This window comes from Rhinolophus sinicus, linkage group LG02, assembly GCF_036562045.2.
Source record: "Rhinolophus sinicus isolate RSC01 linkage group LG02, ASM3656204v1, whole genome shotgun sequence".
Classification (NCBI taxonomy): Eukaryota; Metazoa; Chordata; class Mammalia; order Chiroptera; family Rhinolophidae; genus Rhinolophus; species Rhinolophus sinicus.
In genome coordinates this window covers 78,295,385-78,321,871 of record NC_133752.1, presented here as the reverse complement: position 1 = coordinate 78,321,871, position 26,487 = coordinate 78,295,385, and the positions used below count along the sequence as shown (strand labels likewise).

At 35.9% G+C, this 26,487-nt stretch overlaps 1 protein-coding gene across 2 annotated transcripts in view; it reads right to left on the bottom strand.

Annotated features, from left to right (window-relative positions):
* GABRB1 (gamma-aminobutyric acid type A receptor subunit beta1) overlaps positions 1-26,487 on the bottom strand; it is a 351,676-nt gene that overhangs the window by 190,171 nt on the left and 135,018 nt on the right. For both annotated transcript variants that reach the window (XR_002138112.2, XM_019741042.2), the window contains exon 4: positions 26,231-26,451. Coding sequence is in view for 1 of the 2 variants with exons in the window: in XM_019741042.2 (XP_019596601.1) it covers positions 26,231-26,451 (221 nt within the window). In the remaining variant the exon portion in view is untranslated. The remainder of the gene's footprint in view (positions 1-26,230; positions 26,452-26,487) is intronic.

Below are 26,487 nucleotides of genomic sequence, written 5' to 3'. Positions count from 1 at the left end.
TAATATTGTATGTTAGCTATATTTTAATAAAAATCTTTTTAAAATATTGGAAACAACTTTAATGTTAGTTAAACATAATCTTTGGAGTGGCTGGTTAGCTCAGTTGGTTAGAGTGTGATGCTGGTAGCACCAAGGTTGCCGGTTCAATCCCCGCATGGGCCACTGTGAGCTGCACCCTCCTTATAAATAAATAATAAATAAATAAATAAATAAATAAATAAATAAATAAATAAATAAATAAAAAGTAGTTATTTTTTTTAAAAAAATCCTTGTAAGTCACTAAGAATAGTACCTTAGGACTTCATTCCATAAAGTTTAGCTATAATTAATATTGATATGGTCTCTTGATTGAATTCATTACTAACTTTATATTCCTCAATTTTGATTTAAAAAAATTTATAACAAATTAAATATATTGCTTAATCTACTGTTTGTGGGACTACAGTTCATAGTTGGAGAGTGCAATCTTTTATACCGAGGTGTCTACCATGTTGAGGGAGAAATATAACACAATTATGAATGAATAATTCAAAACTGCTACATATTTGAAAAAATGATTTGTTATCTTAAGATCAAATCTGTTCTGCTTTATTTTGTAAATTGTTTAAACTTTATTTTAATCCAGAAGCCACTTTAAATCCTTTTGGAAATAAGTAATATGAACATCTTAAACAATTAATGCTATAATAAAGAAAAAACATACAAGGCTAGTAATTAAATTAAGAGTGGAATGTATTTTTGAAATATTCTTTTCTTTTTTTTTTTTACTTTGTTCAAATTTGAGTGGAACTGCATTGCTTTTTCCTCTTTTACACAAAAGAATATGTTCACTGTGCTTTGAAGTCATGTGATTCAAAAGGCTTGAAGAGGGCTTGCAGTGGCTTTCAAAAACTCGTATAGAAGGACAGTCATCATCACAGGTGCTCCACTCTTTAGTGCAGACACATTTTGGTTTTCATACTATTTCCCAGCAGGCTGGTGGTAAAGTAGACATGAAAGACACAGTGTCTCTTTTTCAAGAACCTCTCACAAGCATCCAATTACATCTTATCCTGGTGTGGTAACACTTGAGCCTTTAAAAAAAAAAAAAATTCCAAGGACAACAACAGCAAAAATAAATGTGAATTATAGCTTGGTAACATAATAGGTTCATTGAATAACTAATTTAGATGCTTTAAAGTCTTTAAATGACTTTATGTTACAATTTGTGATTTTTCAGTTTGTGAATCATCATTCTCTTTATGCACTTGGGGGTCTCCTTGCATCATTTGTTTGGGTTTTTATTTAAATTAGTGAAGTTCAGTTTTGTTATTTACTTGATAGTTTAACTCTTGTCTTTTGCATTTTTAGCTTCTCTCATCCTGTTGATCCTTTCTCTTTTCTTCACAGAAGCATTCAAATATATAAGGCCCTAAAACTAAGTCTCCCACTCCCCTGCTTCCTGGTACTTGGCTCATAATTGCTTTCCTGTCATGGCCAATCTTTTGAAATAGCACATAGATTAAATTAATTTCCTTCAAAATATTCTTTCACTTTCACCACTTTAGTGAAAACACTCTTATCTAAGGGTGCTAACAATTTACTAGTTATCAAATCCACTGGCATTTTCTTAGTTCATCCTGCTCAGCTTTCATTTATATATTTAACACATATGTGTGAACACTGTTCCATGAGCCATCCATTTCACTAAAGACTGAGTGTGACTAAAATTGGTGAGTAAGAAAGAAGAAAGTTCCTGCATTTACGAACATTATGGGATAGTTTGGGGTCAAAATCAAAGGTGGAGATCTATTTTAGGTTAAGACGGTAATTTCTGAGGGAGTGACATGTGAGCTAAAAACTGAAAGATGAAAAGGAATTTGCCATGTGATTTCAGGAAAGAAATCCCAGAAAAGGTTTGGACAAAGGGCCCCTAGATACAGAAGCTAGGCATTTTGGAGTAACAGCAAAAAGAAAACTTTAGGGGCCATTTGTCATCCTTGTCCTTTTAAAATCTTGTTAAAATCGGCTTAGGAACATAGCTTTCTGCTAGCTCTCTGACTCTCTGATTATCTTTTCTTTCATTCTCCAAATTGTCTTCCATGTGGGCATTTTCTTTCCAGGTAAGGGGAAGAATAAAGAGTAAATGATAAACCCTTTGCTGGGAGTTTAATGCCTCAGAAAGACCTGAATTCTGTTTTTAAAAAATCTGAACATTTAAGATGTCAGGCCAATGAAAAATTCCACGTACCAATTAGACCTGGGTCCTGTACTCACAGAGCTTACAGTAAAACCTCTGTCACCCTCCTTGGCACAGATTGAATTTTCCATGCTCCCAGTCCAGTGTAGTGGTTCAGAACCATAATGGTTAAGTACTTATATTCAAAATGTGGTCCCCGGAATCTCAGGCCCCTGCTTAGATGCACTACTGAATGAAAATATGCATTTTCACAAGATCCCCAGGTGATTCCAACACACAAAGAATGAACCCATAGAAACAGAGAGCAGAGTGATGGTTGCCAGAGGCAGGGGATGGGGGTGGGGGAAATGGATGAAGGTGGTCAAATGGTAGACACTTCCACTTATACAATAAGTAAGTTTTGAGGATGTAATGTACAACATGGTGACTATAGTTAATGATACTGTATCATATGTTTGAAAGTTGCTAAGAGAGTAGATCTTAAGAGTTCTCATCACAAGAAAAAAATTGTGATGAGATAATGGATTTTAAGTAAACTTATCATGGTAATTATTTTGCCAAGTATACATGTATCAGATCGTAATGTTGTATACCTGAAATGAATATAATGTTATATGTTAATTATATCACAGTAAAATAGGGAGAAAGAAGTAAAGTTTGAGAACCAGGAAAAGTGGGCCTTGCTCAGCTTACCCTCTCAGAATTTAAGTTCCAAATCCTTTCTCTTTTGTTCTCAGAGATATATATTCACTGTGCTCTGAAGCCAGGAGATTTAAAAGTCTTTGAAAATAGTTGTGATGGATTTCAAAAGTACATGTGGAGGATAGGTGCAGCTACTGACAATAATCAGTTTTGTTGGAAAGATTAAAAAAGATAATATGCTATTAGCATATACTGCATGTTGGTTTTTAGTATGTGCACAGTACATGGTAACATTTCTCACTTGCCAAATCAATGATAACTTTACCATCAATTGAACTAATTTAAATAGAGTTCAATAGGGATAGCAGGAAATGGGTGGGCAGTATTTGCTACTTTAGCTGTCGAGTAAGCTATAGGAAGATATATCATACGACGCATACAATTATTTTCTTAACTAATTTTTTCCCAAAGCTGCCTTTTCAGAGAAATCTTCACACTATTCTACTCACTGAACCTACTAAAGGTAGAAGATTAAGGGAGTCGGATCAAATAAGAATTCAAATTACCTCTAATCAAACTCATCTGACTGTCCTGCTGAGGAGAGAGCAGACCAAAGTGGCATGAGGCACTTTCTTGCATTTTTCAGTGCAGTTGTCTTGCATCATAAGCTCCAGTACAGCCACTGCTTACCAAAGATAGGCCACTGGAAACCAGTGAAAGGCTTAAAGATGTCTCCATCTTTGTGTTATAGTATTGCACAACAGAACCTGGGAGCTCACTGCATTAATCAAACAATACAACAGTCTGACTCAAGTCAAAAATTACGTACTTATTGAGTACCTACAGTTCCAGGAACTCTGCTAGGTCCTGGGGAAAGAAAGATGAATAAGACCAGGTACGGTATCTGTAGGAACTCATAACCTAGGGTAGTGCATGAAGAAGACTGAGTTCATGGAAGAAAATGCCTAGCTCCTTAACATAGCTCCTGTTTAGAAACGTGAGTTGGCTACTAAAAATCCAACACAGTCCTCTGCCTTTCTATGAGTATACTCCATCTTCCGCGTTGCTCCCAGAAACGGCCTTGTTAAAAAACAATTCTGAAACAGTCATGAGCCTATTTTCTAAACTGCCATAACACTATGTATAAGGATCCCACTTATCTTCATAGGCTTGACTCCTGCACTTACCCCATACACTGTGTTCTCCATGTACTGCAAGACTGTCCACGCATTTCCATTGCCCTGATAGGTAGCTGTTTCCTTCCCCTGATCTCTTCTATTGGTCATCTTTTCAGCATCCCTTACAACTGAGCTCAAATATCACCTTCTTCAAAAATGTCTATGTTCTTCCTCATCTTCCTTGGATGCTTAGTCTCCTGTTCCTTTGTGGTCCTATTCCATTTGGTACATTTTCACTCCCATTATACTTCGTGCATTGCACTGCACTTATTTCTTCCCCAAACTCTCTCTCCCTCTAAATGCATTTATATGTATCAATCAATTTTGTATCTCCAGCAACTGGTAATGCTGCTGGCACATAGTTGGCGCTCCATGAAAGTTTGTTGAACGTTTAACCAGAAATTAACTGCATAGGGTATTTGCCTGATATAGATTGGCATTTGGGTTGGTAACCCCCAAACCCAAAGCAGGTTGAATGTATAAAACAAGGAAGTTACATATCAACTTCAGCACAAAATAAGTTTGAATAGTTTACTTGGGTACTATCAGTGATCTTTAAATATGTTAATTGATGGAATATTATTATTTAGTGAAGCTACCTTGGCTCAATAATATACTTCTTTTATACCCTTTTATTTAAATTTTATTTTATTAGTTTCATGTGCACAAAACAAAGTAATATTTAGACGTTTATCATGTATATCCCTCACACTGTGTCAACCCCCCTCTCCCCATCCACTACCCCTCTGACATCGCACACAGCCATTACATTTCCACTGTCTCTATTCCTAATGCTGTATTCCGCTTCTTGCAAGTGCTTTTATACCCTTTTAAAACTCTTTTGGATCACTCTTCAGTGTCACACAACACAGAAGAGGAACAGAGGGAATGATTTCTTGATTTTTTTCCTTCTAAAGTATATTGGATTTCTGAGAAACCAATGAACTCTAAGAGTAACAACATTTTTTGATATATAAGAATTTTTGGAGAGGACTACTGATTGTAGCCTAACAAACGTAGCATCATTTAACTTGGCACCCAAAATATACTTTTCCTTTTTGAAGGTCAGTTAAATTTGGGATGAAAAAATCAACCTGAAATACACCTGGGCTATCAATCTAAAAATACATTATCATCTTGCATTTAAAAAAATGAATTCTAAAGTGACTATAAAGTAATAAAATTAACTTCATTGAGTGGTGTGTAAACTAATTCTGAACTAGCTTGAAAGACAAATGTCAGTGTCCTTTTTTAAAAAATGGTTAATTTGGGAAGACACTCATTTAGATTTACATTTTGTATTATATTTATTTACAACGTCCTTTATCTCATTCATGCTCTCACCCAATAAATACTACATGAGTGCCCGCCACGCACCAACCATGATCTAGCCATTGGGTTTTTATAGCAGTAAACAAAACAGTCAGTGTACTCAGGGAACTCTTACTCTGGTACTTGGAGAGAGGAATCAAAGTACAAATACACAATTTGGAAAGTGTTATAATTACTAAGACAAAACCCAAATCAGGGCAAGAGGAGAGAGTGAGAGAGGACCTCTGTGATTAGATAGCATTGTGGGATCTGGGTGAAGGAGCCAACTTTGTGGCCACCTGGAGGAAGAGCCTTACAGGCAGAGGGGATGGTAAGAGAAAGGGCTGTAGGCAGGATTCAGCTTGGCGTCTATGAGCAAGGAGGCCTTTGTGACCACAGGGAAGTGGTTGAAGGGAAGAGGTAGGAAATGAGGTGTGGCAGGTACCTGGGGTCAGCTTATGTGGTGTCTCTTTTGGAGTTTTTTTGGAGTGAGGTGAGAAGTCATTGGAGGGTTTTTGGTAGAGAAGTGACATGACTTGACTTCTGTTTTAAGTGTCACCATGGCTGTTGTGCATCTAATAGACTGAGGAGGAGGGGCTAAGAACTTAAAGCAGGCGTCTCAACTTAGGAGGCTCCATGAAAATGCATGCTAAATTTGCATATGCCTGAGTACATAAACATGCATGTACATTATTTTCATAGAATGCAAAGATTATTTCTTGTACCAGCTTCTCAGAAATATCTGTGACGCCAAAGAACTGCTGCTGTAGGAGAACATGGGCAGCCACGTTCAAGCAAGAAATGGTGGTGGTTCTTGAGGGTGTAACAATGTAAGTGATGAAATGTAGTTAGATCCAGAATTCATTCAGGATATAATTAATTTATAGCCATCCTTAATGTATATATGCAGTGGCTCCTACTAAAGAAATATTTATTTCTCAGTGTGGATTTAGTTTAATTTCTTAATAATTTTGAGTGACTTGAAGTGAAAGTTGGACTTGGGTTCCAACTTTGCCACACAGCAAGCTGTGTGACCTTAATATCTCTTGACATAAACTTGCTTATAAACAAACTAGATTGTTATGAGGATCATATGTAGCCTAGGTAAGCATGATGTGTAGACTAGAAAAAATGTATCATATGGAAACTAAATGCAGTACTAAAAGCACTGGAGTCACAGTTCCTACTTCTTTATAACAGCATGTGCAATATTTACTACATGTGAAACCTTTTGAAAATTACTTATTTCCTAATTTAAAATAGGGATACTACTTTACCTAAGAGGAATTTTGTCAGAATGTCATAAGATAATTGATGAAACTCTTTTGTGCCTGGCATATATCAAGGACTCAATAAAGTCTAGCATTCTATTCAATTGCTAGCCACAAATTAATAATTTGGATAAAGCACCTGTAAGAGCTAACCAAAAACATTACTAAAAGGGTCTCTCTAATAGGGAAGCTACTATATATAAAATAATGAAATTAATACGGTTTTCTTTAGTTGAAGATGTTATTGCTTAGTAGGATATTATTTCTAGGTTATTTTTCCATGATGAATAATTTCTGAGTTCCATGGTTATTGTCTGTGCATAACTGTCAATTGGAGGTAGATGGGGTCCCTTAAAGATTCAGAAAAATAAATTGGTTATGAATATGGATAATTTCATGAGACCTCCAAAATGCTTGGGCTATTTTTACTGATGTCCCGTTACTAGACTCTAGATCTCCTGGATTGTTAGGGATTATTTTTTTAAGCACATTTGAGGCCACCCAAATGTTTTCAAACAAGTTTTCTACATAAATTAATATGTGCACCACCCTTTCTAATTTTAGCCAAATTAAAAATGACAAGGGACCTTTCTGTGATTTGGGGTCATGTACTGATACTTGGTATGCAGGCTGGTGTGCTCAGTACATAGTTATTGACTTTCTGACAGACAACTGAAGGATCATTTAAACACAGTGATTAAGAGCTCAGAACTGTCTCCTCAGGTTTGTTTAGTGATGTTTGTTTTCAAACACTCCTCCCACCAATTAGCTCCTTGGCTTTGTAAAACTGAAGGCACATTCAGGAAATGTTGATCAAAATTCCATTTGTTAAAACATTATGAGAGATGTGCTCAGTATGGGTGAGGTATTATGGATTCATGCAGTAAGATTTGAGAAGACATTCAACTAAGCACTTTGAGGACCTTCTGGGAAAAGCTATCTATAGTCCACTCCTGACCAGTTTTGAACATTGCTTCATGTTTTCACTTGGTTAAGTATAGCCTAGCCACGCACGGTACTTCTCCATGAGGCATGTGAACAGAAGGGCCATGTTCCAAAGAGAGCAGCAATCTGTTGCTGTTAGCTTTAAGGGATTTTTCCCCAAGACTTAAGAGCTGGGATTTGCAGGCCAATTTCTGATCACTGTTTCTATCCCTTGAGGTTAATTTTTTAAAGCAATCAATAGCTACCATTTATTAAACTCTTACTATTTGCCAGATACTTTATGGACAATGATACATGATATGAAAATCTTGTGAGGTACTTGGTGTCATTAGCATCTTCAGGTGAGGATAACGGAAGTGTTGGGAGGTTGAATACGCCAAAGTTTCATGGGTAGTAGAAAGAACTAGAACTTGAATGCAGATTTGTATGATTCTCTTGCTCCACTTAATAATGTACCACACTATTTTTTACAACAAGGAGAGTGAGCAGTGATGGTTCTGTATATCTTATGTCAGGAAGTTTGAATCTTGACCTTTAGATTTGAGGCTGAAATTTAATTCATTCCATTATATGACTGATTTCACATAAACTGTAACCTTTTACTTCATGGTGGAACGATGGTACAAACAATTTTCCAAGAAGCAGTAGTTTTAGTTCCTTCTAAGAATTTATTTAGGAGGAAGGAAAAGAACTGAGGGAAGGAAGGTCACCTTTTTCTCCAGTGCCTGCTGTCTGTGAATAATCTCCTTAGGAGGTATGTAGTGGGAAAATTGATGGATTTTGTTAACTTTTATGTTCCATGGACTGGCCATTTTTATAAAAGCACAAACATGAGCATTGAGAAAATAACTCTCTGGCAACAGACAAGAAAAGAACATTACAAATGTAAGCAGAATATTCTTTGAGGCACCATAGAGATAAACAAAATTAAAAACAAATCTAACGTCTTTTCCAGAGTGAAAGCAGGTATGTTAGCTCTGCTGTCCTGTAACCCAAGTCATGACTTAGGGAGAAATAAAACGTGAAACACAAAGCTCTGTTATAGCAAAGGAATCATTTTGTGGTAAAGAGGTGAAATTTTAAGTCCTGACCGGCTCTCTAACTACTCTATGTGGAAGATGTAATATTTAAAAATCCTGCATGTCTGAGATTCTCTGATTTCATGAGTCCCTACCTCTGTGAGCACCATCCAGGCCAGCAAACTTCAGGTGTATCAGAGTGAAGGTGGTTGAGAGCCACGATTGTATCCTTAAATTTTGCAGATTGAGGAGCAAAGTAGCTTCAGCTAAGTTATCACTTTATCTGACCCTTGAACCTGGATTGGCTTCTGTAGTCCAATCTAGCTCATGGGAGTACAAAGGAAGTTGTTAAAAGGAAACCAATTAAGTAGGGAAAAGGATTGAGCTGAGCAGGGCTTGACATTGAGTAGTGTTCAAAGCTATTCTCCCACTAGTGAGCATGACTTATATACAGCGAGGTGAAGTAAGGTAATATGGAACAACAAATTCTTAGTGTATTTTGGGGAAATCCAATCATTCCTCTATCTATCCACCATTTATTCATCCATCTAGCCATTCATCCATTCAAAAACCATGTTACATGTTTGCAATATACCAAATCTTAAAGATATAAATATATAAAATAGAATCTTTGCCCTCAATAATCTGATAATATAGTTGGCAACATAACACATACTCATAAAACAGATGAATGGTCTTCAGGTATGGTAGTTATAAAATGACTAATGACTAAAAGGATAGGTGTTTGGGAAGAGTGATGAGGTTAGAGACAGTAAATCATAAAAAGTGGTTTCCTCCAATGTTATTCTTGTGTCCAGGAATGGAAACAAAGGAAATAGGTTATTAGAGTGACCAAGAGTGGCAACTAGCCTTCTGGAGATGGTGAATGGTTTTAAAGTGTAATGGGACCCTCATTTCAACAGCCAACTATCATATCCTAACTGAAAAAGAGTCTAATGTGGGTGAATTGGGAAGGGACCAAGAACTGGAATAACAATCAGGGCAGAACTTCCAGGTGGGGGGCTTGCGGAGGACTAGGTGAAAAGATTAAAGTGAACAAGCAGGTAGACCAAGTGTAGAGTTTCTTGCATGCTTTTGACATGGATAACACCAATCCCTTTCCCTAATGTGAACCTTGACAAGGACTGCTGATAGGAAGAAATAACTTAAATTTTTGCATCAATTTTTGTATTATGTATAAGTACAACATTAAAAGTTTAACAAACAAAGACCAGAGAATATAACAAAATCCACATTAAAAATACTCACTATGCCATGAAATAAGATTTTATTGTCTGAGTCAAATAATGTTCCCTATGCACATAAGAAGAAAAATGTCTTTCCTTCTAAATATCAAGGGAACTCTACAATGTGGGTGTGACCATTTTGTAAATATGAGACTCTACTGAATCATTTGCTCATCAATTTAAAAAATCAGAAAATACTTGAAAATCTGAATGTCATGCTTTATTTTCTGTAGTACAAAACCATGAATTGCTACTTCTCATGCTTCCCTGCATCATCTTTCCTGGAGTTTAAAAGGCATTACATTAATGGTAATTAACAGCATAGCTGATTATCAACACCACTCCTCTTCCTCCTCAAAAAAAAAAATTCAGAAATCTTTGTTTTAATTTTCTGGGATATTCTAGGAAACATCTCACATGTTACTATGAACTGGTCCTTTTAGCCTCCAAAATGACAAGGTCACTCACTTTTGAGTGCAAAGTTATCAACGCCTCTAGCCATAGGGTCTAAGTAAATACGGAGCCTCAGACTATGCCTCTGTCCTCCCAAGATCCATGTCTGTGTTCAGTTGCTGCTCTGGTTGGGGCCACCATCCTAGACTGCATCATGCTGTAGAGTCAAGGAAAAAGCTACAACCGTGGCCAGCTAATCAACATCACAGTTCTGAACTAAGAAGTCCTAAGCAAGATATGGGTATAGTCACTCCCCTCTATAAGTTTGCGGCTGACACTTCCATAAGCCTGCCCTACTCTGAGGTCATTCGTGATTGCATTATCACAGAATGTTTGCAGGAATAATTTCCCTTGGAAGACGAGCTAATAAACAAAATTTACCAAATACACAGAGAGAATAAATAGTGTGAAATCTTACATTTGAGGAAACAGTAATCATAATCATAATAATAACAATCACAATAGCAGCTTTTCATAAGCACTAATTATGTACCAGGCACTATACTAAATGTTTTACACATATAGCTCATTATTGTCCTAACAATGCTAAGAGATAGACACTACTATTTTTGCCTTCTTATGGGCGAGGAAATTAAAAGACAGAAACATTAAGTAACTATTCAAGAGCATAAAGTTAGTACACTATGCAGCCAGAATTAGAACTCCAGTATCCAATGCAGTGTTCACTTTCTTAGTCTCCTATGCTGCTGGGTGATAGATGGCGTGTAACACTAGGAACGAGACATTTCACTCTATTCTTCAAATGGTAGCAGCTACCTCTTCTTTTTGTTTAATGAGCTTAAACGTTTTCATTATAACAGCATTTAGCAAAGCACCTTGTGTGCAGTGGTTTCTCAACAGTATTTGTAGAGTGAAGTATTAAGTGAATGCATAAGCTAATTGATAAGCTAATGGATAAACTATATCTCTTATTTCCAGAATCTTGGGATGGAAATAATAAACCAGCTAATAATAATGACAGTACTCATTTGTTGAATCTTTACTACTGTGTTAGATTCTATACTAAGTGTTTGACATGCATTTTCACCTTTAAGTCTCAGAAGTACTTTATAAAGTAGCTACTATATTTAATTTCCCCATTTCAAAGGAGAAAACTGAGATTCATAAAGTTTGAGAGTATTGCTCTAGGATATCTAGCTAATCATCTAGCTTGTGGCAAAGCCAAGATAAACCTTGTTGTGTCTTACTTGTAACCACTGGCTAATCCTGCCTCTCAGCTGTCGAGAGCAGGCACATTGCAATAAGCAGGGGCACGGTCACCTCAGAGGCCCAGATGATTTCATTAGAATTCCCTCTGACTTCACCTGGCGTATTAACCGACTTGGCCTGGGATTCTAATTCCAGCAGCCGTCGTAGTGCCAGGTTTGTTATCCTGTGATTTAGTTCCTAAAGCCCTGCTCACACAATAAGGAGCTTCCACTCTGTTGCTACATTTGGAGTGAAGGAAAATACAGGACATGCAACAGGGAGACAGCAAGCCTTGCTATGTTTCGGATGCTCACTGGTGGCTCTGGCTTATAGAGAAGGGCTAATATCCCCTTACATTCCAAACTTCAACTGGAATTTATGATCTATCTTAATGGATGGATCCCAAAGTCCTAATAGATGCACCATGATTCAGAGTCTAGGCTTGTTTGATCCCAATGCCCATTCTTGATTCCATTAATAGGGTTAGGAAAAGGGAAGATGACAGGGAGTAGAGTCAGTGTACCAACCAGTGAGCACCTATGTGACTCTTCCTAAATTTGTTCTTGAGCTGCTGAAGGTCAGGGGAGAGAGATTTCTCCAGCCCCACTTCAGACCCTAGGGTATTCCAGAGATGGCCCTGTTAGCACCACACTTGTTTGACTGGACACTGTTTCTCCACTTTCTGGAGGACATATCATATAGGCTAATTACTTTGCTATTGTTTCCTTTTGACTCTTCTCTGACATTGAAAACAAGTAAAACATCCATTTTGCAAAAAGTAAATGACAAGAATATGGCCCATCATTCTCACATTTCATGAAGTAGTAATATTTAACATTTTTTGACACTAAAGATAGAGATAAAAACAGAACTTGAAAGTAGAACCTCGAACAAAGCAATTCATTATACTATATTTTCTCTATATTAAACCGTAAATGCTATATTCAACTGTAGTTCCTAATTTTCTTAAGCTTCTTAGCAGAAACCAAATCTCTTGGCATCTCATTTGGCATGTGTATTTCTAGATAAAAGACACAAAGGAAGCTGATCTTCAAAGACTCTTTATCTTTTTCTAAAAATGGCATTCCTCGTTGCCCTTTTTATATGGGGTGAATAAAATGACTCGACATTTTTGGCACATACAGTTTCCTTGGTACAGAGTTATCCTGTGACACAAAAGATGAAAGTACATAATACTTGAAAATAATGAGCAATAACAGAATTTCCTGCACCAAGATAATGGCTTTATTCTTCTCTGGCCCCAGTAATCCAATGACTCAAAAAACTCACGGCATATAAAATTCCTCTTCATTGTCCAGTTTGAACAAACCTAGAGATTCTAAAGGGCTAGGAGCAGATAGCATCAAAGGTAATCCAAGTGAATTTATCAGGGCGTTGAAAGAGCCTTCCATTTAATCTTGAAAGCAGCAGCACCTCCCAAGGAAGTGGAACAACACTTTAAAGAGATAGGCTCTTAACCCACAGAGCAATCCCTAAGAATAGGAATAGCTACCATTTATTGAGTGCTTACTATCTGATAGGCAGTTTGCTATGCATTTTAAATGCAGTTTTTATTTAATTATCTTAACAATAATACCCCACTTGTACTATTATGATCCTGTTAAAGAATTCTGGCACAGACAGGTTGATTAATATGTCCAAGGTCATATAACTGACATGATTATATACAAGGATTACCTGCCTCCAGTATCTATGCTTTTAATCTCTATTAATAATGAGTCTGTTAGCTGTAGAGTAATGTGGAGTTATAACACACTTAATAATCCATTTAAACAACTTCACACTCAGGACTGGAATCCCATTTGCGGCACCTTTGACATTTGTACTTCTTCAAGCTCTGGCTACACATTCCTAATAATGGGGAGGTCGTTGTGAGAGAAGAATAAGAGAAAAACAAAACAAAATGAACAAACGAAGAAAGAACACTGTTCTCACTTCTCACACATCAGTTCTTATAAAAACCTGAAAGAAAGGTGGATATCACTACAGACATTTTATAAATGAGGAAACTGAGGTCCAGAGAAGTTGAGTAACTGGTCCTAAGGCAAGCCACGGTTCTTCTGATTCTAAAGCTCAAATTCTTTTCTTTCCATCAGACAACTACCTCTGGAGTAACAACACAGTATTCATTCCATTTTTGGATATACGGGATATGTTTATAGTGAAATTTTTACATTAGATAGGCCAATGGAACTGACATGTTCCTTGAAAGTTCCACTGTTTGTCATTGATCTTCTATTGAAAGCAACACAGAGTAAATTGATGATTTCTTTGAAATAGCAGACTTTCAAATATTTCAGGTGAGTTATCATACTATTGCTTATTTCAGCTTATTTTCAGCTTAGATCAAATGAAATCCTTCTAAATTTTACTTCTATTTTCTTCAAATACTATTTAAACCTAGGCTTCTGTTTTTCTTACATTTTTAGACACAAGCATGTCTATATTAGTATCTCATCTGTGGCTTTAGAAATAAAAAGATCTAAGAGTGATTCAGAGCTTCCTTACAGCTCATTACCTGAACAGGGACAGAGTTCCAAGTCCTTTGCATCCTAGTTGTGCTTTTCGGGAGTGTCAATGTTGTTCTCAAAATGTGTGATCCAGAAGTGAGAAAAATAGTCTAGCTGAGACCTAACCTTGTGCAAAACCTTGTATTTTTATTAGATCAGTGGTTTAGTATTTAGGCCCTGAAATCAGATTGTTTGGCTTCAAATTCTGACTCAGTCACTTTCCAGCTATGTGATCTTAAATAAGTTCTTTAACTTGTTAGTGCCTCGGTTTCCTCATTTTAAAATGGAGACGATGGGAATACCTATGTTAAAAAGTCAGAGTGATAATTAAATGCTACCACCACGTTAACCTATCGATTTCACTTTGCACACATAGACTATGCCTTCTCTCCTACTGCAGTGAGTGAATTGTTCATGCTTCTACCTAAGGCTAAGCCTCTACTTTTGCAGTAGATCTCATTCCTTCTGGCATATTCAAGGGCATTGCCCCATATTTCTTCACTCTCTCCCCTGAATTATCAAAATACTCTTCTCAAATGTCTTTTTCTCAACAGCACACTGCTATGCCCATTGTTTATGCTTCCACTCCTGCCTTTCACTCCTGAATCTATTCCAATTAGACTGATTCCTCCACTATTGTACCCAATTTGTTCATATCAAAGTCACCATGAGCCCTCATGTGACTTGGCTGATCAGCCACACGACACCGTGGATCCCTCTCACCTTTTTGAAGCTCCCTCTTCACTGGCTTCAAAGAAACAACACTCTGCTGGCTTCCCCCCCACATCCACTGGCTGCTTCTTTTTAGATGCCTTTGTTGTTTCCCCCCCGTCTTCGTAACTGTAAATGTTGGAGGACTCCTTTCTCCTGATGCTAGGTCTCATCTCCATTCTGTCTATGCTCATTCCTTTGGTGACATCACCCGGTCACATGACTCTAAAGGCCAGTCTATGTAGTAATGACTCCGAATCTCAAGCTTTTGCATCTATTGTTGATCAACCTCTCCCCTTGCATGTCTACAGGGATTTCAAATGTCATATCCTCCAAACAGATCTTAACTTCTCCCCAGAATTATTTTGTTTACTGTTTACTGAACTCTGTTCTTTCAGTTGCTTGGGTCAAAAACATTAGAATCGTCGGCTATTTGTTTCATAAACCTATATTTAAAATGAACAAATCTCTCAGTGCACTGATTTAACTAAACGTCCTCTGAATAAGTAAATGTCCTATAATTTGTTAATTATCTTGTTTTCAATAAGTTCTAGATCATGTTTGCTTTAACCATTCCAAATGGAATATGATTTTCCTTACCTGATAGGATGGAAGAAAGATAGAAGTTGAATAGTTATATCTGGATCTGGTCTGTTAATATTATGCCATCTGACCTAAGCAATGGGTATAAGAAATACAAATAAGTTTGGACTCCTAAAAGTGATCCCATTGAAGAGATACTAGGATATTATTTCATTTGTGTGCTTCCTTGGCTAACAGAATTTTTCAACTTGTAATATGCATGTATAGTTATTTAATGAACCATAGAGGAATAATAGAGTGAGTGAGTGTATGAGTGTGTGTGTGTATGTGTGTGTGTGTGTGTGTGTGTTGCACCAGTTTTGGATCAACAATATTGTTCACAACTTTATTTCCCACTCTTATTTATTTCTAATAGTCACCTTCAAGGTAACAATTTGCCATCACCTTGAATGTTTAAACATGTGGTCAAGAGTTCAAATGAAATTCCTAAAGAAAAGTTGTGGAAATACTTTGAAGGATAAGCATATCATTTTCTGAGGGAACTACTTTGAAGAGAAAGCACCTATGAATGCATTTATGGGTTGGCAAACAAAGAAGAAATATTACCCATCATACTTTACACTCTTAGGAGAAAGCCCTTTACTCATAAAGCATAGAAGAATCTTAAGCGCTTAAGATTATTTGCAGGAAGGGGTTCTATTTTCATATAGGTTTTACTTTCATATAAGGGGTTAGCTGTCTCCTTAAAATTGAGCAAATCTGACTATATAAAAACCATCATCAGGGAGTTAAAGTTAAAAGCAACATTGAGGTTTAAAAGTAAATAAGTAAAATGGTAAATGTGCCATTTGTTTAGTATATGCTGACTATAGTATGCAATGTGGGGAAATATAAGAAATAGATTCTATTCTCAGAAAGATGCTGTAGTTTTGCAGGATATGAGAGTAACATATATGAACCAACATCTAATTGGAGAAGACATTTTATAATTACGTGCTATACTGTAAACTGTTTCAAATGCTGTATCACTACACAGAAGGAGATCTATGAGAGTTAAAGTAGTTATAGAAGATTTTAAGAAAGAGGTGACCTCCAAGTTGGGTCTTAGAATGTGAGCAATATACAGTTAATAAGAAAGTGAAAGACTTTCCATTTTTGAGTTAAAAAGAAAGGAATGACTAAATAGAGACTAGGGTATAAGAATCGTCTAATAATTAAGGAAAGTGAAAGGAAACCCACTCTTGTGTAAGGCTTCATGGTTGGGCAAAATCTTAAATGAGGTTGTGTAAAAAGGGTAGATCTAATTGCGAAGTGTCATGAATGTCTGGAGAGAAGTTTCAGCTTGATGTGGTGGGTAATTGGGAGTCAACAGTTTCCTGAGCAGGAGAGTGTTGTGATGAATTGGTGCTTTATTAAAATGTATCTGCTAGTGGGCTGCAGGATGGAATTGAAAAAGAAAAGGATGGAAGTAACAGAAAAGGTAGAAAACTCCAAAGTAACTAAAGCATGAGTGAGGTCTTTGTGAGCATTCTTTTGGCCTAATCATACCTGAGCAAATATAATTTTTAAAATGTCTTCTATAATTTTAAGTTTTATCATTTTTTATCTGCAAGTGACTTAAAGATATAATGTCATATTTGGAGGCATTTAATTAATAATTGTAATTTTGATCTCAGAGTTTTCTTTTCTTATTGGAGCCATAAAATTTTGCTTTTCATGTCTCTAATATTTTTACATAACATTGAAAAGCTAGCAAGTCCTGGGACGTATGGCTGTCATTCCTGAGAATAAAATATTCTTGAACCTGAAGAGATGAAGTTCCTCTTTCCTGGTATGGTCCACTTTTTAATTGAGAAGATAGAAATATGTAAACAACATATGTATGATCGTAATGCTTAAGTGGCAGTTATTTATCTTCAGGATTGTACTTGTTATTGAAATGTAATAATCTAGATTCTAGAGCAATACATTTCTCCATCTTCAGCAATACTTTGATGTTTAGGAAGAACAAAGAACTCTGCTTTAAGCAACTTTGTAGAAGTTTGAAACCTGGGAGTGAGTGTGAGGATTTAATAAAAAATAAAAATCCTATTTACATTATTTGTTATTGTTAATAAAGTGTTTGCCACTATTTTGCAATTAGAAAAGAATGGATCAGGCAGCTCTGTCATCTCCTGCTTTATGTCATTTAATTACAGGTTAGCTTGACCCTAATAGCTCCATCCCTGTCTTTATTAAAAAGAAGAAAGGTTTAGGGAAGATAAACCTAAAATTTTCCTGGAAGATATAGAGAAGCAAGTACTAATTCACTGAACAAAGAGTTGCTCCTTTAATAGAACGGCCTATGTCCAAAAGAACAAAGCAGGCTTTACTTGGATAAACAGAACTCACTGTTCCAAATGAGGAAAAAAAGTGGGCTATGCAGGAAAACATTTTTTCCCTAAAATGTGTTTTGTGGGTCGAGACACTCAGAAGGATGAGGCATTAATTCTAGTAAATTATGGTACTTATTGTTCCCTTACTTCATTTAGATGTAATAAAGCCATATTAAGTTTACTGAAAATAGAAACTATTAATGCCAATGAGATTACTTGGGTTGATATAAAAAATAAGTTAATATTTTTCTAAAGCATCTAACCTTAAAGAATATGGTTTTAATTGTACTTTAATGGCACATATCCTTCCAGAAGTCCTTTGTGACATCCTGTTCTAAAGTAGACTACTGCTGCCATCATGGTGATGGTATATGGCATGACCCATAGCATCATGTGACATCGATAGCATCACACCGGAAAGTTATAGTGTCATAATACTTAATAAGAAGAAATGACATAGCAGGCTTAATATTATTACCTCTAATAGACAAACTAAAGTGGAGTTTTAGATTTGAGAAACACTCTCCGGCTTTCCCTCTGGTATACAAAATTAGAAGTTGAATTGCAGTATAGCGGCTGGTGGTTTCTGGGGTGGCCATTTTGCAGTCTGGGATACATAACACTGAAAGGGAGGCTAGCTTTAACCTGGTGATTCAAAAGATTAGTAAAGAGAATTTACACCTCTATCTTAATAATGTTCATTATTATGTCATTAGTCATAATGGTCATACGATGTCAATATGTGTTTATTATCTATGTGTAATGCATACACTACACGTTTTATAGAAGATACGTCAATGCTCCTCCAGCCCTTACAATGTGTCAGACAATGTTTCAAGTCTTTTGTTGCTATTAACTTAGTTAATCTTATCAATACTCCAGGTGATAGCTAACATTGTTATCTTAATTCTATAAATGAGGGAAGATCACTGTAAGTAGAACACGGATAAGCATTTTTAAATTTTAACAAAATTTCTAGCTGAGATGTATTTTAATCTCTATTTTTTCTTAAAATAATAATGGCTTCCCACATACAGAACTAATAAAACTTTCCTTAAACACACACACACACACACACACACACACACACACACACATTTAAGTAAAAATGAGTCAATATTTTTAGATGATATACAGTCGTGGCAAAAATATCATATAAGTGGTACTAAAATACCAAAGTTGAAAATGATGATTTAATGGAATAAATAGAAGACCCTGGAGATTACTTTTAAAAAGTCACAAATAGTTGTCAAAACCTAATATGTCTTCTTGGAAGTGGTGTCGTTTGTAATACTATAACTAGGATCTAAAATTTGTAACACATCACTAAGATATTTGGTTTTCCTTTCCTGCCTTCCTTCCTTCCTTCCCTCCTTCCTCCTTCTTTCATTTTTTTCTCTTGTTATTTTCTTCTTTCTTGAGAGTTCAACATTGGTTATTCCACAAGAGACTTGATCAAGATTGTGAATTTGAGGCTGTGGCTCTTCTTCAGATAAATTGTAGCCACTGTTTTTACTTAATCTTCTACATAAATTTAATTAATGAATTAAATCCCATTGACAATCCACAGATCACAATGCCACATAATAGCTATAGTAACTACATGATTACTTAACTGCTCATTTAGTATTTGAATTAAATGCAATACCATATTTACCAATCAGGAGACCCTAATAAACATAATTTAATCATAAACTTTTCCAAATATAAATAGATGAATGAAAATAAAAATTTTGAGAGGGAAAAATGCAGCTCTTTCACTGGAGAACATTTTAAATAGTTCTTTCTGTACTTCACTGATGAAACTCTAAGATATAAGTCAACTGCCGAGTGAGGGGAATAATAATATTGTGCTCTTTGGTGGGGATTGTAAAGAGTCTCCAGGCATTCTTTTTAATAAAGTGAACGACCTATTCTTTATGCATGGCCTGTTTTTTGCTCTGTTGCATTTGAAGTAGCAAGTTTCTTTCTCTTAACATGATGCATTTGTCAATATGAGCCAGCCCTCCTCAGCAAACACTACACCAGCCCACGTATTTATTCTTTGTAATCGACTCAACGATATTTTTGCCCAACATATCTCACAGTAAGCCCTGTATGATCTGACTAAGACTCTTGAATATAATAGTAACTGCCTCTACACAGGGAAATTCTGTAAGGAGAGAGAAATAATTTTTTCAGGGTGTACAATAAATGCAGAGAGCTAATATGAAACATTGTGAACCCCTAAAACTACTTATAAAATCTGTAGTGGTGGGTTTTTTAAAAATGGATCTGTATTATCAAGATAATTGTCTTTACTTTTTACTTTGCTTTGTCATGAAGACCAAGACAAGATGAGATGATCCTCCAAGGAATAGTGGAAAACTCTCTCTGTCTTTTATATTCAATAAATGTAGCCATTGATTTTATTCTCACGTACAACCATGGCCAGGCACTGTTAAGAACATCGAAAAATCGATTCGGAGTAGAGCTAGGTAGCAAATACGGCAGAGAGTTCTCATCCCCAACAGGCCACAACTTTCTGGTTAACATTAGATACATTGCTGAAACTGGAAGCTTAGAAGATTCTCTTTGGAATTTGGAGTCATGAGCCTATGTTAGAGAACCTGACAAAGTTGTGTACAATTTTAAAATCTCACACATATGGCAGAGCTATTCCCATTTATACTGTGTACCTTCCACAATTATTTTCATTTCTATAATGGTAAGCAGTGAAAGCATCATACGTGGACAACTGTCTTCCTAGAAATGATCTGCAGGAAAAGAAATACTTATAAAGGACAGTAATAAGCTGCTCTGTGCAAGGGCTAATAGTGTAAACTAAAACGAGAAGACTTGGGTTAAAACCCTGCTTTCAACATATATGGTGGCTTTGCAAAATCACTTTACAAAGTAAAGAGGAGTGGGTATACAATTCTACCCTCTAGCAAAAGTAGGAATATATACACATGTTTGTTAAAATGGAAGGAAAATTGCAAAGCAAATGAAAATGCTTACCTTGGAGGGACGAAGGGAATGGGAGAGGGTTAGAACAGCAAAGTAAGATTCTTTTGTTTTATAGTTTATAGTTTAAAACATTTGTAAATGCTTTATATAATTATGAAATAAAATAAAATAAAAATTTAAAAATCCAAACCAAAAGCAAAATGAAGTAAAGTAGTAGCTTAACCATACAGTAATGGAGTATTCTTAAACTGAAACTTAAAATGTAACTTAAAACATAGTAATTTACTCAGTGTCTGTAATGGGATATATCTTAGAGACAAGAAACACTGCAAAAAAAATCTTAACCTGTTTTCAGTAATTATATCACTAGCAATAGTAATATTGGTTTTATTTAAACAACTATTATAGATATTTTATACGAGGTCAGACAATTAAGTTGGCAAACTCATCCTAGAAAAAGTGCTACATACCTCATTGCTGAATATCACTATGGTCACCTTCGAAGTACTCCCCTTGGGAAGCTATGCACCAACCCCAGCGCCTAGTACACCCTTCAAAGCAATTTTGGAACTCTTTTTCTGGAATGGCCAGCAGAGCTGTTGTTGTATTACCCTTGATGTCCTGAATGCCATCAAATTGTCTTCCTTTCACTATTTCCTTTACCTTCAGGTAAAGAAAGAAGTCATTGGGGGCCAGATCAGGAGAGTAGGGAGGGTGTTCCAGTACAATGATTTGTTTACTGGCTAAAAACCCTCATAGACAGTGCCATGTGAGCTGGTGCATTGCCGTGATGCAAGAGCCATGAATTGTTGGGGAAAAGTTCAGGTCATCTAACTTTTCCACACAGCCTTTTCAGCACTTCCAAATAGTAAACTTGGTTAACAGTTTGTCCAGTTGGTACAAATTCATAATGAATAGTCCCTCTGATATCAAAAAAGGTTAGCAACATCACTACCCTTTCGCAAACTTAATTGTCAGACCTCGTAATATATTATACATATTTAATAGGATAAAGTAAATAATCATATTAATACATCAGGAATCAATATTTTCAATGGAAAAGAAGGAAAATATTCAATCAAAAAAGTTGAATAAAAGCCTTGTTATTATAAATTTGAATTAGAAATATCAGTATTAACTCATGATGTATTTTCTGCATTTCTGTGACAGAGTATGCACAAGTTGATGTATTAGAAGACAAGGAAGTTATCAGTTACTACTGAAGTCATGTTGAAAGAACTTGGCTGCCATGGCCAAAGATAAGACAAAGGGAGCAATAAAAATAACAATAGCTGCAGTGGATTGAAACAAACATACCTGGCATAACCTGTGACTTCATAATGGTAAACAAACACACAAACAACAAAATGCCAAACCTAGTGTTCATATTTGGGAGCTTCTAGGGAAACAACTTGTTATAGTGAAAACTACTAAATAAAGGGAAACAATCAAACATTGATCCTGCCTTCACTGCACCAACTTTACCTCAGGATCACCAAATAGTTGACGAGGGAGAGTTCTTCTTTAGAGAATAATCTAGTTAATAAATAAGGAAGGAATGATAGAATATCACCATTTTACAAACTCTAAATAGGGTTAGGCAATGATTATCAGAGGCTGATAAAATTGTTACTGTTAGGGGCTGAATTGTATCCCTTTAAATTCATATGATGAAGTTCGAACCTCCAGTACCTCAGAAAGTGACTTTATTTGGAGATAGGGTTTTACAGTCGTAATCAAGTTAAAGTGACATGATTGGGGTAGGTTCTAGTGCAATATGACTGGTGCCGTTATAAAAAGGGGACACAGAGATACACACAGAAGGAAGAGAATGAGAAGAGACAAGGCCAAGGAAAGAGGCCTGGAAAACATCCTTTCCTCACAGCCCTCAAAAGAAACCAACTTTGTAGACTCCAGAACTGTGAGACAATCAATTTCTGTTGCTTAAGCCACTCATTTTATGATACTTGGTTACAGCATCCTGGCAAACTAATACAGTTACATATAAATTAATAGGATTATTGTAATGGATAGATCAGGTTGTCATTGCCTAAATCTGCTCATCAATTTTCACATCACAAAAAGAAACATAGCCAGGAATTTGCGTCTCCTGATAGAAGTAGGCAATATGACTTATAAAGCAGTCTTGTCACAGCACAATGTAATGACTAATTTAAATCTGATCAAGCCTCAGATATGAGGCATAGAGGAACACGTTTATTACAAGGGGATGTAATCTCAAAAAATAACATGATTGGGAAAAAAATTACCAGAGGGGTAATAAAGTAATAGGGAACATTTAGAGTAAAACATTTCAGGTACTTTGTCAGGCAATTGTAATGTGTATGAGTTTGGACCTGTTTTAAAAAGTAAATAATAAATTATAAGATAGGTAAAGTTACTTTCGATCTCCTAGTGTTGGTATCTGTAAAATTAGCATAATAATAGTACGCAGTTCATAGTGTTGTGGTAATGATTAAATATTACAATATAGGTAGAGCACTTAGCATAGTGTCTGATGTATTATATAGTTTCAATTATTTATATACCTGGGTATTGGTTAAATTCCATGATATGATTGCAATTAGTATTAGTTAAAATGATGTGTTATGAACATCTCCCTCTGTATACGCTTATAGTGTGTGCACACATTTCCACATATGCACTCTATAAGACACCTATTGAGTACTGGTAGAGCCAGAATTGGGCTGGAAGGCTTTTCACTCCCCTTTTCACTCCCCTTTCTCACATAGACCCTGAAAACCACCTGGCTCTGGACTCTTCTTTGGTAGGAGATGCAGGAAAGAAGCGTTATGGAACTTCGAAAGACAAGCAAAGACAAGGGTTAAGAGGAAAGGCAAAAGAAGGTCAATATAAGGAGGTTAAATATGCCACTAAATGTCTTCCCAGAATCAAGTCATTCCATGCCTGTCATTTTCACGGAAAGATAAACAGTCTTTTAACAGGGCTAGGCCTTGGAGAGAATCAGTGTTTGCAGCCAGCTGGATCATGTTTGGACAAGAGGCAGAACACATCTGGTTATTAATAGTGATGATTGCTCTTTGGGTAAAATCCATCATTTAGATATAGGAAATGTTGCATCTGACAACTATCATGAGTCAGGTGACCACCTACAAATTTTCATTTCAATTTTTCAAACACTTATTTGGTTTGAGAAAGGAGACACAAAGGTTAAGGAAACAGAATTCACATTTCCAACTAATATACAGTCTGTTTGCATCACAGAAGAATAACTCTAAGATGCAGAAAGATATAATAAAACAGTTACCAAATCTCATGGGCCTTTATGAGATTAAAGTGAAGTAAGGTATCAAATGAGAGAGAGTTTTTATCTGGTTAAGAAGATTGTAAAAATCCTCATGGAGAAAATGGAATTTGAGAGAGACCTTTAAGAAAAAAGAGTAAGTTGGGAGAAAGTAGTGGAGTGGGAGGAAACATTTTTGGGGATAGAGAAGGGAGGGCACTTCAGTAGGGCCATGGGGAGGCCAGATAAAACACAGCATGCTCAATTAAATTTGAATTTCAGATAAACAGCAAATAGTTTTTTTGTTGTTGTTTGTTTTTAGTATAAATCTGATACATGCAATATTTGGATATGCTTAAGTTTGAAATGTCTTGGAGATTGATACAGACGCTCAGTAAGCAATTACAAATATTTTCCTGAACTCAATGGTTTGGGATTTTAGATGTTTAAACTGTTAAATTCAATGAGTTGCCCAAACCTTGAGAGAAATTCCTCTAGTTCATAATTAGGGGCAAAAGGGAGACCAGTGATTGAATAGCAAAAAGACAGAAGAACAAGAATTAATGAAACCATGGTGCTGGGTCTTGGAAATCCCGAAGACGAGGTCAGTCATCACTCTTAAATCATTCAGAGAAGATAGAGTATAGATTGAGACCCAGCAATGGTTTTGGTAATTTTTGAAAGAGCTGTTTTCAGAAAGTAACCTAAATGTGCAGGAGCCATGGTTTTAGAGAATGAATAGTAAATGGGTGATGAGAAAGCAGAGGAAACCAAAGCTATGAGAAGACTGGTGCTTCAAGAGAAAATTGAAGGAAAAAGGAGCAAACAGGGAAAGAACATAAGATTTAATAAAAGAAGGGAGCAAATTCTGAAAAGAGAGTCCAGCAATAAGATTAAAGATAACCAACCACTAGGTTAAGTTCAAAAGCTTTACCACAGAAATGTTTTGTTCCACTTATGTATTGTTTTGGGGTATTGGTAAATGCACAGAAATTAACTGAAGGATCTTGGCTCTTAACTGGAGTTTCAGCTTGGAGTTGATGATATAAGGAAGGATTTTAGGGGGATTATGAACACTCTAAAACAGTAGGAAATTTGGGGGCTATATTAATTTGTGGATATATAGCTTTTATCAGCTTCCCGAAGGAATCATAAAAGGTAACAACAAAGATTAGAGAACCACCATGCTACATATCTTAAAATAATATGTCACAATTCAGATATTTCTTTCGTAAAACTGAAAGCTGATTTGAATTGTAGCCTACAATTATAACTTAAGAATAACCCCTTAACTACATGAGGATTAATAATAGACCTCTATATGTGTATGATACCTCTTTTATACTTAATTCTTAACAAAATAAAGAAGTAAAACAAAACCCATTCTGGTGCATAACATTGCCAATATAAATTAAAAATAACCAGACTAAATGTAGATATAGCGTGTTCATGGATTAGAAGACTTGATAATTTTAAAATGTCAGTTCTCCCCAAACTGATCTATAGCTGCAATCTCAATTATAATCCCAGCAACCTTTTTTGGGTAGAAATTGACAAGCTGATGCTAAAAGTTATAGGTAGATGTAATGACCTAGAGTATCCAAAGCAATCTTAGACAATAAGTACAAAGTTGCAGGACTTTCTTACAATACATGACTTCATGAGTTAGCATATAGTTATGGCAATTAAAATATTGTGATACTGCCTAAAGATGGACAAATAAAACAATGGGACAGAATAGCGCCTGGAAATAGACCTCCACTTTTCTGTCAAAGGCATCAAAACAATCCAACGGGACAAGAAAACTCTTCAATAAGCAGTGCTGGAACTGGATAGCCATATAGGAAAAATTGAACCCCCACCCCTACCTCACAAAAATTAATTCAATATCAATCATATATCTAAATATAAAAGCTAAAATAGAGATTTGAGGGAATAAAAATACTGTGGATCTTCTCAAAGTCACCAAAAATATTTTCCTGCTTCTTCAAAGCATTGTTTCCCAATTCCCTTTCATAATTAACTAGTTATACTGAATACCTAGAACCCATTTTGGTTCAGCCTGGGTGTCTCTGAGATACTCAAGCAATTGGTTAAAAAATATATAACTTCTACAAAAACCTAGATGCGAAATCTGTCTGGCAAAGACACACTTTCTTATTACTGTTTATTATTTGAAGGTCAGGGCAAATAATTCACTTACCTTTGATGGATAAAGTTGCCTAGATTTAGATCAAATGGTTCCAAAAGAGATGTTATGGACTTTCATTTAATTTCATTGTACAGATGAAAGCATCTGTACATCCTCCTACTTGCTTCTCTCACCTTTGCCCATTTCCAAAAGGAAAACCAAAACATAACAACAAAAACAACAGTAAAACAGGCAACACAAAGACACTTACCGGAGTCCGTAGAGAACTGTTCCATCAGGATGCAGCCGGATCATTCGATTTTTCACTGTAACCCCATGCACAAATGATTTCTTGTCATTCAGAAAGTAGGTGTCAGGTACCCAGAGTTGGTCAGCTACCCTGTTGTCTAGCGTGAGGTTCAGAGGAATTCCAGAATAAGAAAGCCTTTTGTCTTTCCAAGACTGCTGGAAATACATGGTAAGTGTATAATCCTGTGAAACAAAGGAAACCAAAAGAAGAATTTTACT